Source organism: Protopterus annectens, chromosome 9.part0 (assembly GCF_019279795.1).
Source record: "Protopterus annectens isolate FY-2018-M chromosome 9.part0, PAN1.0, whole genome shotgun sequence".
NCBI lineage: Eukaryota > Metazoa > Chordata > Ceratodontiformes > Protopteridae > Protopterus > Protopterus annectens.
The window spans coordinates 585,665,155-585,682,295 of NC_056743.1; the positions used below are offsets into that span (position 1 = coordinate 585,665,155).

At 45.3% G+C, this 17,141-nt stretch overlaps 1 protein-coding gene across 1 annotated transcript in view; it reads right to left on the reverse strand.

Moving 5' to 3' along the window:
• Positions 1–1,328: 1,328 nt before the first annotated feature.
• TIA1 (TIA1 cytotoxic granule associated RNA binding protein) overlaps positions 1,329–17,141 on the reverse strand; it is a 1,460,724-nt gene continuing 1,444,911 nt past the window's right edge. The window contains exons 11-12 of the mRNA XM_044083128.1: positions 1,584–1,707; positions 1,329–1,475 (exon numbers count right to left, since the gene is read on the reverse strand). Coding sequence (XP_043939063.1) covers positions 1,329–1,475; positions 1,584–1,707 — 271 coding nt within the window. The remainder of the gene's footprint in view (positions 1,476–1,583; positions 1,708–17,141) is intronic.

Sequence of the window (17,141 nt, forward strand, 5' to 3'; positions counted from 1 at the left end):
ATTTTTTTGTCTAGATTCGGTAGTGCGAAAGACCTCTTCAGAAGCCAGTGCATGCATCACGGCTCCAGACCCAACAGAGGCAGGGATAACAAAAGGCTCGGAAGACAAAGAAGACTTCTGCGGTATACCAGACTCCGAAAGGGTCTCAGTAGAGACTTGAGAAGACATCGAATCGGGCAACAGGGGCTGCGAAGGCTCCTTATAGAATTCTAATGAGATGCTTAACGGTAGAGTCGTCAGAAGGCTTAGCCTTGTGTGGTCTCTCTCGCTTATCTTTATCCTTACTTTTTTTGAAATGTCTACGGACTGTTTGCTGACTGACACCATTACAGCTACAAAAAGAGCTTTACGACAAATGGTTCTCGTGTTAAAAAGGGCACAGAACCGGCAACAGGGGATGTCGTGGTCTGGGCCTAAACAAGTGACGCAGTATGAATGGAAGTCTCGGTGTGGTATTTGCTTTCTATAGGCGATACAATTGTTAACTTTTTTTGGACATCGGTTAGTGCAAGAAAAAAAGAATCCCCAATGAGGTACTTAGCTTTAGTTTTCAGTTGCAATTCAAACTCTGGTAGTGACCAACAGGCACACTAGTGAACTGCTTAAGCTACGGGCTCCACGGCAAGAAAGACTGATGTAATGGCATCAGCTGCCTTCCTTTATAACAAGACCTGATGTCAGCCAGCAGCTGACACAGAAAAACACTGACTTTGGTATTCGGGCCGGCCGTGGGCTACCACAGCAGGCATAACCCACAGGTGATGACTGCAACAATGAAACACGAAGAACATCTGGAGTGACTGGCCACTGTTGACTCTCTTTAGAAAGAGCATTAGGCATTGCACCCGTAGATCATGAGCTTGTAAAAACAAGTTCCCTGACTGCATGTACATGAGCTACGAAACTTCCTGCGGTTGGCAGCATGCAAAAAAAACTTAGTGAGATGTTGAGGAAGGATGGGAGGGGTAGGAAGCCCCACCAGACTGGTAATCTGTCGAGCTCCCTAGCATCCAACTCTCACCATAGTGGGGGGGGGGGAATTAATGGGCTAAATAAGGTACCCCAAGAAGGAATGAATGGGTCATATCACTCCTGCCTGTTCCAGTGTTTCCCATCTTTCACTTCTCCCCCTCCAAACGGAACTATATGTAGGTAGTGTAGTCAATCAGGTAGATCTGGTGGGGAGCAAAAAGTTAAGTGTGACAACGACCTGCTTTTTAATCAAATCAACCAACCAAAATGTATGATTAAGGAAATCATAACATTAGATGCTGAACATCCTTCTAAAGCCTTGTGTCCAAGTAGAAAATATTCATGACAAAACACACTTACTTAAACCCCTGCTGATTCCAAGCCTGTCCATACATGCTATATGCAGGCACCTGCCAGCCATTTGGCACATACTGACCAATCTGTTGAGCAGTTCCATACCACTGACCCCACTGTCCATAAGCCTGCGCATACCCTATTTGACTCTGTTGAAAAATAAAAGAAAAACAGTCATTAACAGCAATTATGAAATGCCTAGTTAATGTGAGAACATTTTAACTGCACAAATTAATCAAAATTATCAGTAAATTTACCTGCTGAATTGGGCTGATCATATCTGGTGTTTCTTTGCCCCAGTAGCATTTCACAACATATCCTTCTATGGTGGTCCCATTGACAGAAACAATTGCATGAGCTGCACTTTCATGGGAATTAAACCTGTTGATGGGGACATGGTTTTGTTTACTTAATTACACTGCTCAAGTCAATTCAACAACTTCAAATGTAAACGACACAGTCTGCGTTTTTAGCAAGTACATTTAACAATGAAACAGCAAGTAAAACTAACTTTATTATACCCTTACTTTTACAGCTCTCATGACCCTTTAGAAATTGCCTGAAACGTGTAGGAATCATTAAATTATGCTTCACTAACAACACATAACAAAACACTGTAGTTCCACAATAGATGTCCGTCACATAAATGAATGTTGGCAGGAATTAATTAATGATGTCAAAGCAGCCTAAACTCCATTCTAAAGAAATCCAGAATGTAAGGTCTGAGATAAATATCTGATTATTCCACCACTATATTGTCTTCCGGCTTTTCCTGATTAAGGGTCGCCACAGTGGAACTCTGGTCCGCTAATGATTGGCAGTAGATTTTCACGAACGCTAGGTGCCAGCTCGATGTGCAACCGTCAACGAAGGCACGCCCATTTACGCATGTCTTTCGAACGCCCAACCAACCGCGGGGAGAACATGCAGACTCCACACAGAAGGCATTCCCCGCACTCCAGCCGAGAATCAAACGGGAGAACCTCTTGCTGTGAGGCAACAACGCTACCGCTGCACCACCACTGTATTAATTTTCCATAAAAAGTGGCCCTTAAAAGCTATTGCCCCTTGTGGGCCATTTTAAGCCTAGCCAATTACCCCACGTGAGAATCAAACCCTGCACCTTGTGTTTGCCAGGTAAACACTCACTCAACTGAGTGCAGTGAGACCATATTCTGATTTCAGGCACTCCTACTGTGTACAAAGAGAGTATCTGGGAAAGAGAACAAAAAAAAAATTTTTAAGCTCGTTTCCTGCTTTTTTCTGTTAAGTGATCTAGACTGTTTGTAGGCTTCTGAGCCCCCAAGCCCTTCTGTGTTGGAGAGAAGCCTTCTAGCTTAGTTTTGTTTCTTATAACTAGCCAGTTTTCTAGTTTCAGCACTCAAATCTGTTTCTTTGAACTCAGCACTTGTTCAGAACTCATTGTAAGCACTACACAAGCTGCAAATTACTACAGCACTCAACTTTCCTCACTTGTCTAGTGGAAAGCAGTTTTTAGTACTTAATAAATAAGCACTTATCCAGGCATGTCTAAGGGTCAAGCTCCCAGTGATTTCTCCTGTCTGCCTGATGAATCTGGGCATCTTGGGGCAATGCAGCAATTGCCTCATGTACACAGACAACCCCCTCCTCCTACCACCCAACACTACAACCTGTGAGAGATGCACTTATATAGCCAAACTGGAAGCAAAGCTCTCTTCACCCAAGACTGGACTAGACAGTCGAGAGGAGAAGGTAAACACTTGCACCACACCACACTCATCACATAGTCCCTCAAAACCTACACCACCAAAACACACACATAGAAACACAAAACACACACCTACATTCGCGGAGGCTCTCAATAAAAACCTGCCCAAGCATCAGGGACATCCACAGCATAAATGCAAGCAAACTCCACCCCCCAACACAACCCAAATGACACATACCCCAGAAACTCAGTGTGCCACTCAACCACAGCCCATAAGGCATAACAACGTACCCAACACTCTAGTCATAGGTGACTCTATAGTCAGGCACACTGATGTTCCACTCACTAGACTAAACAAGGAGAAAGTTATTGTCAGCTGCCTGTCAGGTGCCAGGATCCACCACATAACGCATGCACTCAGGTCACTCTACAATAAATACAAATATGACACTGTCATTGTCCATGTTGGTGTGAATGACCTGAGACGTACCTCCCTGGACTACATGAAGAGAGACGTGGAGGAGCTCTCCGATCTTGTATCCCAGGCAGGTATGACCCTAACCCTGAGTAGCATCCTGCAATCACCCAGAATGATACCACAGTACAAGGACAAAATGATTGACTTCAACAATTGGCTAAGCTTCTGGTGTCATTCTAAGGGGATCCAGTATTTGTCTGCCTGGGACGACATGATCGACAGTCCACGATGCTTTGCCAGAGATGGCCTGCACCTGTCGACCTTAGGATTCCGGATACTGGCTAAGGCTCTTGCCACCCCTATAGTGCCTTTTTTAGGCATGGTTCAAATGACAAATTCACCACCGTAACAGGTACAAGCAAGCAAAATCTGAGGGTAATGCTACTCAATGCTAGAAGTCTAAACCTCAAAATGCACTCACTCGAGGCACTCCTTAAAATGGAGAACATTGACATCTGTGCAGTGACAGAGACCTGGTTCAAAGCTCCAGAGAGCACCCCTGCATTACCAGGCTTCAATTCATACCACACCTTTCGGCCACATAACCCAGAAAGAAGCACTAAAGGCGGAGGCGTGTCCATATTCATTAAGGATATCCACACCTCCAGGCTAGGTGCACAGCATAATGCATTTGAGATTATCCAAGTGCAACTAACTCTGGGCAAGACCGCAATCCAAATTGTAGCTTGCTACAGACCCCCCCACCATGCCCCAGGATTCACACTCCTCATTTCTTGATACACTGGAAAGTATTAGGGTACAACCCAACACCCTAATAATGGGCGATTTCAACTACCCCACCATTAACTGTGAAAACTACTCGTGTACCAACTTCTTTTGCTCAACGTTTTCTAGAATTCATAAATTCCAACGCCTTGGATCAACTTATTCACACCCCCACCAGGGGCAGCAATATCCTAGACCTGGACATTACCAACATGGGAAACCGGTGTTCCACACCAGAGGTCAATTCCTCGTTGGTCAGATCAGACCACAAGCTAATCAGCCTAGACATCCACATCCCACCCGCACCCCCAATTAGGGAAACCATCGTAAAAAACTTCTCCAAAGGCAACTTCACACTTAAGACAGAAGTGGCAAACTTCATGACACCCATGCAGACGGACAATAGAGGTATGACTGCCGAATCCTACACAAATGCACTTTATAAGCACTTACACAAGTGCATGGATCATGCTATCCCTAATAGAACCAAGATGTTATCCTCCAAAAAAAGGAAGCCAATCTGGTGGTCCTCTGCCATAAACGTGCTCTACAACAGAAGAAAGAAACTGTTGCAAAAAAAGAGTAAAATCCCATGACTGAAGGAACTCCCTGGTCAACCTCAGCAAGAAGCTGAGATCCCTCATAAAATCCTCCAAAGCTAGTTACAAAAACAAAACTGCCACTGACTCTAAAGACAACCACAAAGCATTCTATAGCTATGTCAATAATCTAAACGGGAACACTCAGATCTGCTCTGAGTTACAGCACAATGGCACTAAACATACAGAACCAACCGATATTGCCAACATCCTAGCAGATAGGTTCAGTGCTAACTTTACCCCCCTCTCACCCCCTAGAGGGCCCATCTCTATACCGGAAGAATGCAAAGTTGCTATAATCACGGATGCACAGGTAAAAAACTCTCTCCAAAGCCAAGAACACAGCATCCATGGGACCTGACAATATCCCAGGCTGCGTTCTACACAAACTACAGAATGCACTGGCACCCTACCCAAGTACCATATTCAATCATAGCCTCACCTCAGGCTTTGTACCCACTGAATGGCGCACCACGATGGTTATCCCACTCCACAAAGGGGGAGCCACGACAGACCCCGGGAACTACCGCCCCATTAGCCTGACGAGCCTGGTCTGCAAGGCCATGGAACATACCATCGTGGAACTCATAAACAAAGACATTGGTAATCTCCAAACTCTGGACCCTACCCAGTTTGGATTTGTAAAAGGCAGATCATGTCTCCTAAACCTGATTGACTTATTTGAAGCAGTCACCAAAGCCATAGATGAGGGTAAAATGGTTCACATAGCTTATCTAGATCTCGCCAAGACTTTCAACACCATCCCCCACTCTGGAATTATAGATAAGCTCACTAAACTAGGTATAAATCCCCATGTCACAAGATGGGTTGCCAACTGGCTCACGGACAGAACCCACACTGTGAAAGTAGCGGATTCCAAATCCGACATCAGACCAGTGACAAGTGGAGTACCACAGGGTTCAGTCCTGGGTCCTCTCCTGTTTGGTATCTACTTCTCTGAAGTGCAGGCCAACACAGAAGGTCTTTATTAACAAAGTCTGCAGATGACTGCAAACTAGGAGCCATAATCAAAACTCCTAACGATGTGGACAAACTACAAAAGGGCCTCACTGAGACAGACACCTGGTGTCAAAGCCATGGCCTGAAGCTCAATGCCAAAAAGTGTATTGTCATCCCCTTTGGTAAAACCTCTGTACTCATGAATTACCACACAGCTGGCAGTCTACTTAATGCCGAAAATGTGATAAGAGACCTTGGGACACAGGTGGACAGTAGTCTCTCCTTTGATAATCACATCGCCACAGTGGTCAGGAAATCCTTCTACATGGCTCATCTCATCACAAAAGGATTCTCATCCAGAAAAAAAAGAGGTCATTGTTCCCCTCTACTCATCACTCATTAGACCCATTATAGAGTACAATGCCCCTTTTGGTATGCACCTCACAAGACATCTACAACAACTGGAAAGACCACAAAAATACCTCACAAAGAGGATTACTGGCCTCAAACAGATGCCTAATGCAGACCGTCTCAAAAAACTACAGCTTTACTCCATCGCATATCGCCTACTCAGGGGCGATCTCTGCCTAACATATGTCAAACCCAGGGCTTTTGGACATGCTCCACTTAAAGAAATCCCAATCCCTCCGAGCTACACGCTCTAGGGACCTAAACCTTGTCACCACAATAAACAGAACATGCTGGAGGGATAGATTCCTGTCCCAGAGACTTCCCATACTCTGGAACAGACTACCTTTCTATGTCAAACAGAGCTCCTCATTAACACTCAAGAAAAATCTTGATGATTGGATGGGAAATGGGAAATTCACCCCGGGGATCACTTCTGTGGCTCTGATCGACAGGGGCACAGGAAACTAATTTTCTTGGGTGGCGAAAGCCAGGGTACATTTTTTGGCTAGGCCGATAGCCTAGTACCTACCTACGAATCTATGACTACAAAGAACATGAACGTAATCAAGATTTGGAACCACAGTTCAGAACTTTCTAAAACCTGAATGCATTTTTGTTCCAATTCACGGTTTACATACCAGAAAGGCTTTCTACAACAGAAAAAAAGACGAGAGATGGTGGTCAGTATTCCACTCTGAACAGTGCATGTTCCCTGTAGTATTTTTACCTCTCTCCAAGTTCCAATATAAAATAGACAAAAGAGATGTGAGATACCAATTGAAGGTACTACTTGAACACTGCCACACCATATATACAAAACAAATTCCATTACCATTATTTCTCCAGTGTACAGAGTACAATTTTATTTCTTAACCTATTAACCTTACAAAAGTGCATCTTGTACTAAAACAGGAGGATTATTCCAACATCTGTCATCTTCATTAAAAAACGGACTACTGATAAAGGAGACCTCTACAAGATATTTTCTAACAAAAATGCAAATCAATTTAACAAATCATTGTGCAACCTGTCTTCTAAACGGGATGAAGAATGACTTGTGCATCAGTGAACAAAGTTTCCCCAAACTGCAACTTTGCACTTCTGTTTGTCGAAAAGGACATTTATGTTCAATGCAATTAGAATAGTTGTGTAAAATCTTACCATAGCCATAGATGTCCTTCTCTTCCATGTTGCAGTATTTACTTTGGTGTGGGATTTTCTTCCACCTCAGGCGATGTAACATCAGCTTCTGTACAAAAGCTTTTGCCTGGCTGCTGTAGGTGCGTGGGACGTCACATGCAGGGCCATAAACCAGGGTCCTTAAATGTGACTTTGGCACACACAAACCTCAACTTGAACCCAGAGGAGTGGCCTGTGATGACAACAGGATGTCAACAAAAGAAACAAATGCCACTATAAGGGGGAATAGATCAGCCTTAGGGGGTGGAAGCAATAACCATGGGCGAGACCCTGTAATAAGAGAAGAAATCAGGGGTATGGAGGGTGGGAAGGAATACTGCAACATGGAACAGAAGGACATAGAATAGTTGTGTAAAAACTTACCATAACCTTAGATGCCCTCCTCTTCCATGCTGCAGTATTTGTAGCAGCGCCACTGTCCGGCCAGTATACCAAAGTCTTTGTACCAGGAGAGTACGTGTGACGTCCCTTACCAGGGCCATAAACTGACGCTGGGTATAAAAGTGACGTCTGCAAGTACCCTCATCAGAATTGTTTTGCCGCATCCAGTAGTGCTCCTGTGGATTATCAAGGCGGGTCCTAGTAGGAGACCTTTAGACTTGCATGTAGGCCAGGCCCGGGGAGTATGTTGGCTGTGCTGAAGAGAGCCGAGACTGGGGAAGATGACTGTGCGCCCACAGGTAGTTCATGGAGTTGAAGTCAGTAAGAAACGGGGTAGGTTGGTGGGGCTGAACACTGCAACATGGAAGAGAAGGACATCTAAGGTTATGTTAAGTTCTTACACAACTATTCTATGTCCTTCTATTCTCATGTTGCAGCATTCATAACAGTAGGGAGAGTACCAGAGCTTTAAGTATGAGCCTGGGTGGAGGAAAGGTTTCTGTGGTCAACTGGGCCCTGGGGGATTGTCCTGGCAAAGCCTGCTCTTGTTAGACATGCCATGTTCAGCTTGAAGTTGTGTACCGATGTCCAAGTGACTGCTTCCAGAATGGAGGTGGAGTCCATGGCCTTTGAAAAAGGCAGTAGAGGAGGCAGCTCCACTGGTAGAGTGAGGTTTAACATGACCTTGCAAGGAATTCCCATGATGGCAGTAGCACAAGGAAATGGATTTGGAGATCCATGAGGAAATGGTCTGTTTTGAGACAGCCTTCCCTAGGGCTTTGGGATGGAAGGAAATGAATAATTGGTCAGATTTCCTAATATAATTAGTTTTGTCCAAGTAATATCTGAGTTGTCTGTGTACATCCAGGGAATGTGGGGTCCTTTCCGAAGCGTTTTGTGGATGGGGATAGAAACAGTACAGTTGTGTACACCTGCCGTAAATATAGATGTTATTGAGTGTATTCAATGTTGCAGTCATCACATTTGGGTTATCTGCCTGCAGGTAGCCCTCAGCCGGCCTGAATACCAGAGTCTTTGGATTTCTGCGACGGATGACTCTTCTTCCACGAGTCAGGGGTATGAAACATGCAGCCGATGCAATTACATCAGTTGTTCTTGACCCAGATGTCAGGTGCCCCCACAATGGGAAGCAATTATATGTTATGGTACACCCCCATCAAAAAGCAAATACACCAGAAAAAATATATATACCAAACAAGAAGGAAAGGTAGAGCTTAGAGAAGTCAGGGGGCTGGAGGGAGGGTAACCAGGACTGCAACAGTGAATACACTCGAACATCTACATTTATGATAAGTGTACACAACTGTACTATGCTCTTAGTGTTTCACTGTTGCAGTGATCACATTTGGGTAGATTCTCAAAGCTAAGGAAGGGAAGAGGAAGTAAAAGAGCATTAGAGCAAAGACTGCAGTGGCAAAACCAGCTCTAGATTTAGAAAAGATAGGCATGTGGTAATGCTTGGTGAAGCTATGTACAGAGCTCCAGGCAGCAGCTTCTAGGATGTCCCTGGCAGGGACTCCTCTGAGAAAGGCCGCAGAGGTAGACGGTGGTTGTAGCAGAAATTAATGCAATGGGCTATCCATTTGGAAACGGTTTGCTTTGAAATGGCCTTCCCCTCTGCCCTTGCAGCAAAGCCAACTAGCAGCTGCTCAGATTTTCTGAGGCGCTTAGTCCTGTCCAAAGAAAATCTAAGTTGTCTGTGCACGTCCAGAGAGTGCAGTATTCAATCCCCTTTGTTTTGTGGATTAGGGAAAAAGTATGCAAATGAATGGACTGATTTAGGGCAATGCTAGACACCACTTTGGGCATAAAGGAAGGATTGGGTCCTGAGAAAAAGCCTGTCTGCGTGGAAGATAATGAAGGGTTCCACTGTCATGACGGCCTGTAATTCAGACACTCTTCTTGCTGAAGTGATGGCTAGAAGGAAGGCTGTTTTCCAAGAAAGGAATTTTAACTCTGCTGTTGCAGCTGGCTCAAAGGGGGGAAGAGTGAGCTTTTCCAATACAAAGTTAAGGTCCCAGGCTGGAGTGGGAGCTCTCCTGGGGGGGGGGGGGGGGTCTTAAATGTCTGGCCCCTCTAAGGAATTGTTTTAGCAGGGGGTGAAAGAGGGGTGGCTCAGTATTATAATGTGATGAAATGGCAGAGGCATGAATTTTAAATGACGAAAAGGATAGGCCCTTGTGGAGCATTTCTGTTACGTACTGAAGAATATGAGGTAACATGGGCACCGTTGTGCCCACCCCCTGAGCCTGGCTCCAGCAACAGTATCTTTTCCACTTAGCATAGGATTTTCTAGTACTAGACCTCCTTGCCTCCGGAATGACATCCAGCACCTGCTTACTGAGGGATGCTAGAGAGGAGCTCAAGGAATTAGCCAGGCTAAAAGGTTCAGGGTTTGAAGCTGAGGGTGCAGAATCTGGCCTGCCTGCTGGGACAGCAGGGAAGGAGTCTGAGGCAGGTGCCATGGTTGCAGCAGTGTCATACTGCGCAAGAGGAGGTGTACCAGTGCTGGCGTGGCCAGTCTGGTGCAATCAGTATTGTCCTTGGCTTGTCCTGTTTGATCTTTAGTAGAACCTTCGACAGGCAAGGCAGAGGGGAAAGGCATAAACCGAGAGGCTTTCCCAGGTAAAGGACAGGGCATCCACTTTTCAAGCTTGACTGTGGGGAGTTCTTGTGCAGAATTTGTCCAACAGGTCTACCTCTGGAGTCCCCCATTTGTTCCTCAAGAGGTTGAAAATTTTTGGTTCTAGTTTCCATTCATGTGGGTCCATGAGATTTCTGCTCAAGTCGTCTGCCAGTGAATTTAGTTTGCCTGGCAGGAATTGAGCTTGTAGGTGTACTTGGTAGCTCAAGGCGGTGTTCCACAGAGCCATGGCCAGTCTGCAGAGAGGGTACAAGTGGGTTCCCCTCTGCTCGTTTATGTACCACATAACTGTGGTGTTGTCTGTCTTTACCAATAGTTGTCTTGGAAGAATACGGTCTTTGAAGGCTGTCAGAGCATTCTGTATAGCTAACATTTCTTTTTGACTGATATGCAGGCGCATCTGTCTCGGGTTCCATTTGCCCTGAATGCACTACCCTGCCATGTGAGCCCCCCTCATGCATAGTCTGATGCGTCTGTTAGGGTTTGGATGGCAGGGGGTAGAATGAAAGGGAGCCCCTTGTTGTGGTAGCAGGCCTCTGTCCACCAAAGGAACTCTTGTCTTCATACAAGGAATGATAGAAATCATCGATTCCAGGTCCTACGATTGTTGAGACCATAGGCTTTTTAGATACCATTGGAGTTTCCTCATATGCAGTCTTGCATATGGAATTAGTAGAATGCAAGAGACCATGAACACCAGGGCTTGCAGTATTTTCCTTGCAGATAGTTGGGGTTTTGTGGCCAGTAGTTTGAAGTAGATTGTCAAATAAACTTGTTTCTCTGGAGTGAGGAATGCCATCTGGGAAGCTGTGTTCAAGCTTGCTCCCAGGAATACAATCTGCTGGCAGGGTACTAGGTGAGATTTCTTTTCGTTTATGGTGTACCCCAGTGAGGTTAGAAGTTTCTTTACAAATGCAGGTGTTGTAATAGCAAGTCCTGGCTTTTTGCCTGAATCAGACAATCATCCAAGTATGGGTAAATTTGAATATTTTTCTGCCTGCAAAAATGCAATGGCTGGAGCTAGACACTTTGTGAATACCCTGGGCACAGTAGATACGCCAAAGGGACGTGCAGATAACTGATAGTGCATGGAGCCTGCCCTGAAGCATAGGTATTTCCTGCAAGATTCCCTTATTGGGATGTGCAGGCAAGCTTCCTTTTAAGTCTAAGGTTGCCAGCCAGGCATCCTTGGCTAGCATAGGAAGAAGCTGTTGAGTTAGCATTTTGAATTTTGGAACTACCAGGAAGGTGCTGAGAATAGAGAGGTCCAGGATAGGATGCCAGGAGTTGTCTTTTCTGGGTACCAGAAAAGGTCTTGAATAAAAATCTTGTCCCCTTTGTTCTGCTGGGACAGGTTGGATAGCCTTGATACTGAGAAGAGAGAGAACCTGCTGTTGGTTCTCCGCCCTTTGATTTGGGGGTAGGTCTGGCCAACCATTTGGGGTTGGTAGTGTGTGGAAGTGGAATCTGTATCCCTGGGAAACTATGTTCAAACCCCATTTGTCCTGGGTAAAGAGTTCCCAGTTTTTCGCACGCAGGGCGAGCTTTCCTCCTAAGGGAGAAGGTAGTTGAGCAGGGCTTGGAAGGGTTAAGATCAAGTCATTGTGCCATTTTACTGTAGGTTGTTGGCTTACTACTCCCTGCTTTGGAAGTGGAAGCCCCCCACTGCTTAGGTCTGTGCGTAGCCTGAGACTGCAGCCTAGGTGGTCTGCTGTTTCTGGGTTTGGACTGAGAAGGCCTGGAAGGGACTGGAAAGTACCAGTTCTTTGAAGGCCAATGCCTACTGAATCTGGGAGGCTGTACTTGTAGGAAATCTAACAGTTTGCATAGATTTAGCTTTTTCCTCCATCCTTTTGAGGACTTTTGCTTTGTTGCCAAAAAGGCGGTCTTGGTTTAAGGGAGCATCCAGTAATTTAGCTTTAATATGATCTGGAAAGTTTTGTTCCTTAAACCAAGCGTGCCTTCTAAGTACAGACTCAGTGACAGCAGCCCTGCAAGATGCTTTTAAAGCATCAAAACCACACAGCAAAGTATGTTTACCAACTTGTTCTGCCGAATGCATTAAATCTTGTAATTCTTTGTGTTCAGCACAGTCAGGAATCAACATCATTTTCTGTTTAAGCATTCCCATAACATGCTGCTGATACTTTTAACATATGAAACTGGAAATTTAAAGCCCTAATGGCCAAAGTAGCATAAGTGTATACCTTCTTACCCCATCTGTCTAAGGCTCTAGAATCTCGATCAGAAGGGGTAGGACTTCTGGCAGCAGTGGCCTTAATGCCTTTAGGTCCTTGGGAAATGGTCTCAGGATCTGCAGAAGGATTCCTGAAGAGGAAGGTATTCTGGAAGCTGGAGGTAAAGTGTCTGGGGGTAAAGGCTGAATTCCAAGAAAGCATAATCTACAATGTCCAGAACAGGAGGGATAGCTAAAGGCCTGTGTTGAGGCAGGAGCAGAAACTCCCCAAGTCTCTTTTTGGACTCAGAGTAATACTTGCTTTCCCAGCGGAAATGTTCCCTAAGAGTACGCAAGGTTTCACAAAAATAAAGATCTTCTTGAGGGGAGGCTAAGGGAATGGAATCCTCTGTATCAGAATCCTCATAAGTAGATAAGGGCAAATCCTGGTAATCAGAAGGAGCAGAAATATCAGATTCTTGATCAGAAGAATCACAAAGAAATTCAGTTCTAGGTCTCTTAGAGGGGGAAGGCTGGCTTCCCCTAATTAAGGTAATAAGGTCTTCAGCCATTCCAAGCATTTGTATTGAAGGCCTATGAGCCTGAGCATGCGGTTTTGTCATCGGCTTTCTAGGAGTAGTGCGAGTTTTAGGCTTGAGAGATTCAGAATGTCTGGATGGAAACGAAGGCGTCGGTTTAATCTGAATACACCCTCAGAAGCCGGTGCCTGCACAGCGGCTCCGAACCCATCCAAGGTAGAGACATCCACAGGTTCCATAGTCAAAGAAGAATGTCGTGGCATAATGGACTCCGAATGGGTCTCAGTAGAGGCCTGCGAATCTGAAGTAGTGGGTATCGGGGGCTGCGAAAGCACCTCACTTGAGAACCGGCAGACTGACGACTAGCTTAACGGAAGCGTCAGCAGCTTTGGATCTATGCGGTCTGTCTCTTATCCTTACGTTTTTTCAGATGATCGGTAGTTGGATGGCTTAACGAAGCCATTTCAGAGTACTGAGATCGAGTAAGAAAGTAATTGGCTGCAAAAATAGCCAGATGACCATAGTTTGGTGGTTGAACAAGGCACAAAACTGACAGCGAGGGATGTCGTGGTCTGGGCCAAAACAGGGGATGCAGTAAGAAATAAATTCTCTATGAGGTATTTGCTTTCCACAGGTAAAACAATTGTTAACTTTTACTGACATCTGTTGGCGCAAGAAAAAGGATCCCCAACGGGGTACTTATCTTTTTTGAAGACTTTGGGTCTGAAACTCAAAAACAATAATTTCAGGAGTCGTCCGGCACTTGCAAACTGCTTCTGCTTCGGGCAACGCATGTAAAGAAAGACCGGTGTAACGGTGTCGGCTGCATGTTTTATACCCCTGACGTCATGGAAGAGACAGCATCCGACTCAGAAATCCGAAGACTCTGGTATTCAGGCCGGCTGAGGGCTACATGCAGGCAGATAACCCAAATGTGATGACTGCAACAATGAAACACGAACATCTGGTAGGTTAATGGTTTGATTTAATGAAAGTTCATTAACTACCATGGGCATGAAGGAAGGGTTAGTCCTGACAGCCACTATGTCCTTACGGAAAACAAGGTAAGGAGAAGTGGCCATAAGGGCTTGTATCTCTGAGACCCTCCTGGCGAGGTAATGGCTACTAGCAGAACTGTTTTTAGGGTACACAGATTCAGGGAAACTGAGCGAGCTGGTTCAAAAGGAGGTAAGGTTAGTTTTTCTAAAACGAAATTTAGCTCCAAAGGAGGGAGAATGGGTTTCCTGCGGGGTCGGATGTGGAGAACCCCTTTCAGAAAAAGCTTGCCTTCCAGTCTGGATGCCAGAGGGGATGAAATGGGCAGACAGGCAGAAATGGCAGACAAGTGGACTTTGACTGAAGAATAGGTTAGTCCTGAGTGAACCAGCTCACACAAATAGGAAAGGACCCTTTGTACTGGAGTAGTAAGAGGGTCCTGGTTATTCATTTGACAACGTGGAGAATCTGTGCCACTTTGCTATACAGCTTCTCCTAGTAGTAGGTTTTCTGGTCTCCTGCAGAACATTGAGTACGTCCTCTGAATATAGGTGTCTGGAAGAAATTAGAATCTTATCACCTATAAAGGTCAACTTCAGGTTGTTCACCTGTGGGTAAAGTAGGGATCTCTTTTCCTGTGTGAGTAGGTCTAACCGGTGGGGTAACCTGTGGTGATTGCCCTTGGCTAGTTGGTGTAGGAAGGGGAACCAATGCAGTCTTGGCCAGAAAAGGGGGTCACCAGTAGGATTTTTGGTTTGTTCTTCTGAATTTTCAGGACAACTTTCTGAATTAGTGTGAAAGGAGGGAAGGCGTAAAGGTACATCCCCTCCCATGAAAACGAGAATGCGTCCACTTTCTACGCGTGTGGGTGTGGATCCCTTGTGCAGAAGCTAGACACCTTGTTTTGTGGGGAGTAAAAGAGGTCTGCTTGTGGAAAACCTCACCTGTGTATCAGGTCCAGGAAAATCTCTCTGAAGCATCCATTCACGAGAGGGAGTCGAAGTTCTGCTGTATGTCTGCCATAACATTCTCTGTTGAGGGGTATACATTGCTATCAGGTGGACCTGGAGGGAAGTGGCTAAGTTCTATATTTGGATGGCCAAGTTGCATAGTGGAAGGACTTGGTACCCCCTTGCGACAGTCACTGCCTGTGATTATTTTCAGGGTTCCTGGTAGGATAGTGGGTTTGAATGTTAAAAGGGCTAATAGCAATGCCCTCATTTTCTTGATGTTGATGTGGTCCTTCTGCCTTTGAGTGGACCATTTGCCTGAACTGTGAATTGCTGTTGGTTTGTTAATAGCACTGCATGCCACCTGAGGTCTAAAGCATCTGTGGAGACCTGTTGTTGTGGGGTTGGAACTTGAAGGTGGGTTCCTTGGTTGAGTTGCAGTGCTGAGACTTACCATTGGATTTCTTTTTTCAAGCACAGGAACAGTGGAAGAGGAAGATCCATGGGTTGGGAGTGTTGGCTCCATAGGTTTTTTTTTTTTTTTTAATACCCACTGGATTTTGTGCATGTGCAATATGCAAAGGTCCTGGATCCTTTGGTCTGGGATGAAGGCTTTCATGCAGTCTGTTCTGATTCTGCATCCCAAGAAAACTAAGTCCTGTGGGGGGTTAGGTGTGATTTTTCTAGATTTAGGGTGAACCCCAATTGAGTTAGGATGGAAGACAACTGATGTAGGTGAAGTAGCAGAACTTGGTAGTCTTGATGAAAGATGAGCAGGTTGTCTAGGTATGGGTATATCTGTATATTCTGTCTCTTGTAGTGAGCAAGAAAGGGGGCTAGGCACTTTGTAAACACTCGAGGGGCAGTGGAGAGACCAAAGGGCAAGGTAGAGAATTGAAAATGACAGGAACCTATTGCAAATCTGAGGAATTTCCTGTAATTTGGATGGACAGGGATGTTGAGACAGGCATCCTTCAGGTCTAGAGCCAACATGAATGCCTGCGAGGGAATTAATGGTAACAGGATGCGTAAGGTGATCATTTTGAAGCTGGGAACATGGAGGAAGAGGTTTAGGAAGGATAAGTCTAGGATTAGTCTCCAAGTACCATCTTTTCTTGGTAGAAGAAACATCGTGGAGTAAAAAAGTACAATTGTATACACTTACCATAAATGTAGATGTTGAGTGTATTCACTGTTGCAGTCATCAGACTTGGGCTATCCTGCCAGGGGTAGCCCTCAGTCGGCCCAAATACCAAAGGCTTAGTACTTCTGCGTTGGTTGCTGTCACTCCAGGACTGACGTCAGGTCGTCAGTGGTATAAAAACAGGCAGCCGACACCATTACATCAGTTTTTTTCTTGCTCCAAATGTCAGGAGCCCCCAAAAGGGAGCAAAGTTATGGTGGAGTAACACAGAAAGTAAATACCAATAGCCCTGTAAGGGTGAGGAAGACAGAGAGAGACAAGGGAGCTGGAGGGTGGGAAACCAGAACTACAACAGTTAATACACTCTGACATCTACATTTATGGTAAGTGTACACAACTGTACTATGTTCTTCGTGTTTTACTGTTACAGTCATCACACACTGGTCGATTCCCAAAGCTGAGGAACTGGTGGAGGCAGTCAAGAAGAGTTGGGGGTGGGCTAGTATGTCTGCAGGACTGCGGTTTCAAAGCCTGCCCTGGAATTTGAAGAGATAGACAGAGGTAATGCTTGGTGAGGGTATGAATAGAACTCCATGTTGCAGCTTCAAGGATATCCCTGGTAGGGACCCCTCTGAGAAAGGCTGCAGAGGTTGAAGTTGCCCTAGCAGAATGTGTTCTGACCCCCTGTGGGGGTGGTTTCCCATGATGTTTGCAACAGAAATGGATGCAATGTGCTATCCATTTGGAGATGGTTTATTTTGATATGGCTTTGCCCTCTGCCCCTGGTGCAAAGCTGACTAGTTACTGGTCAGATTTCCTAAAGGCTTAGTCCTATCCAGGCAGAATCCAAGCTGTCTGTCCACATCTAAAGAGTGCAGAATCCTTTCCCTCTTATTTTGA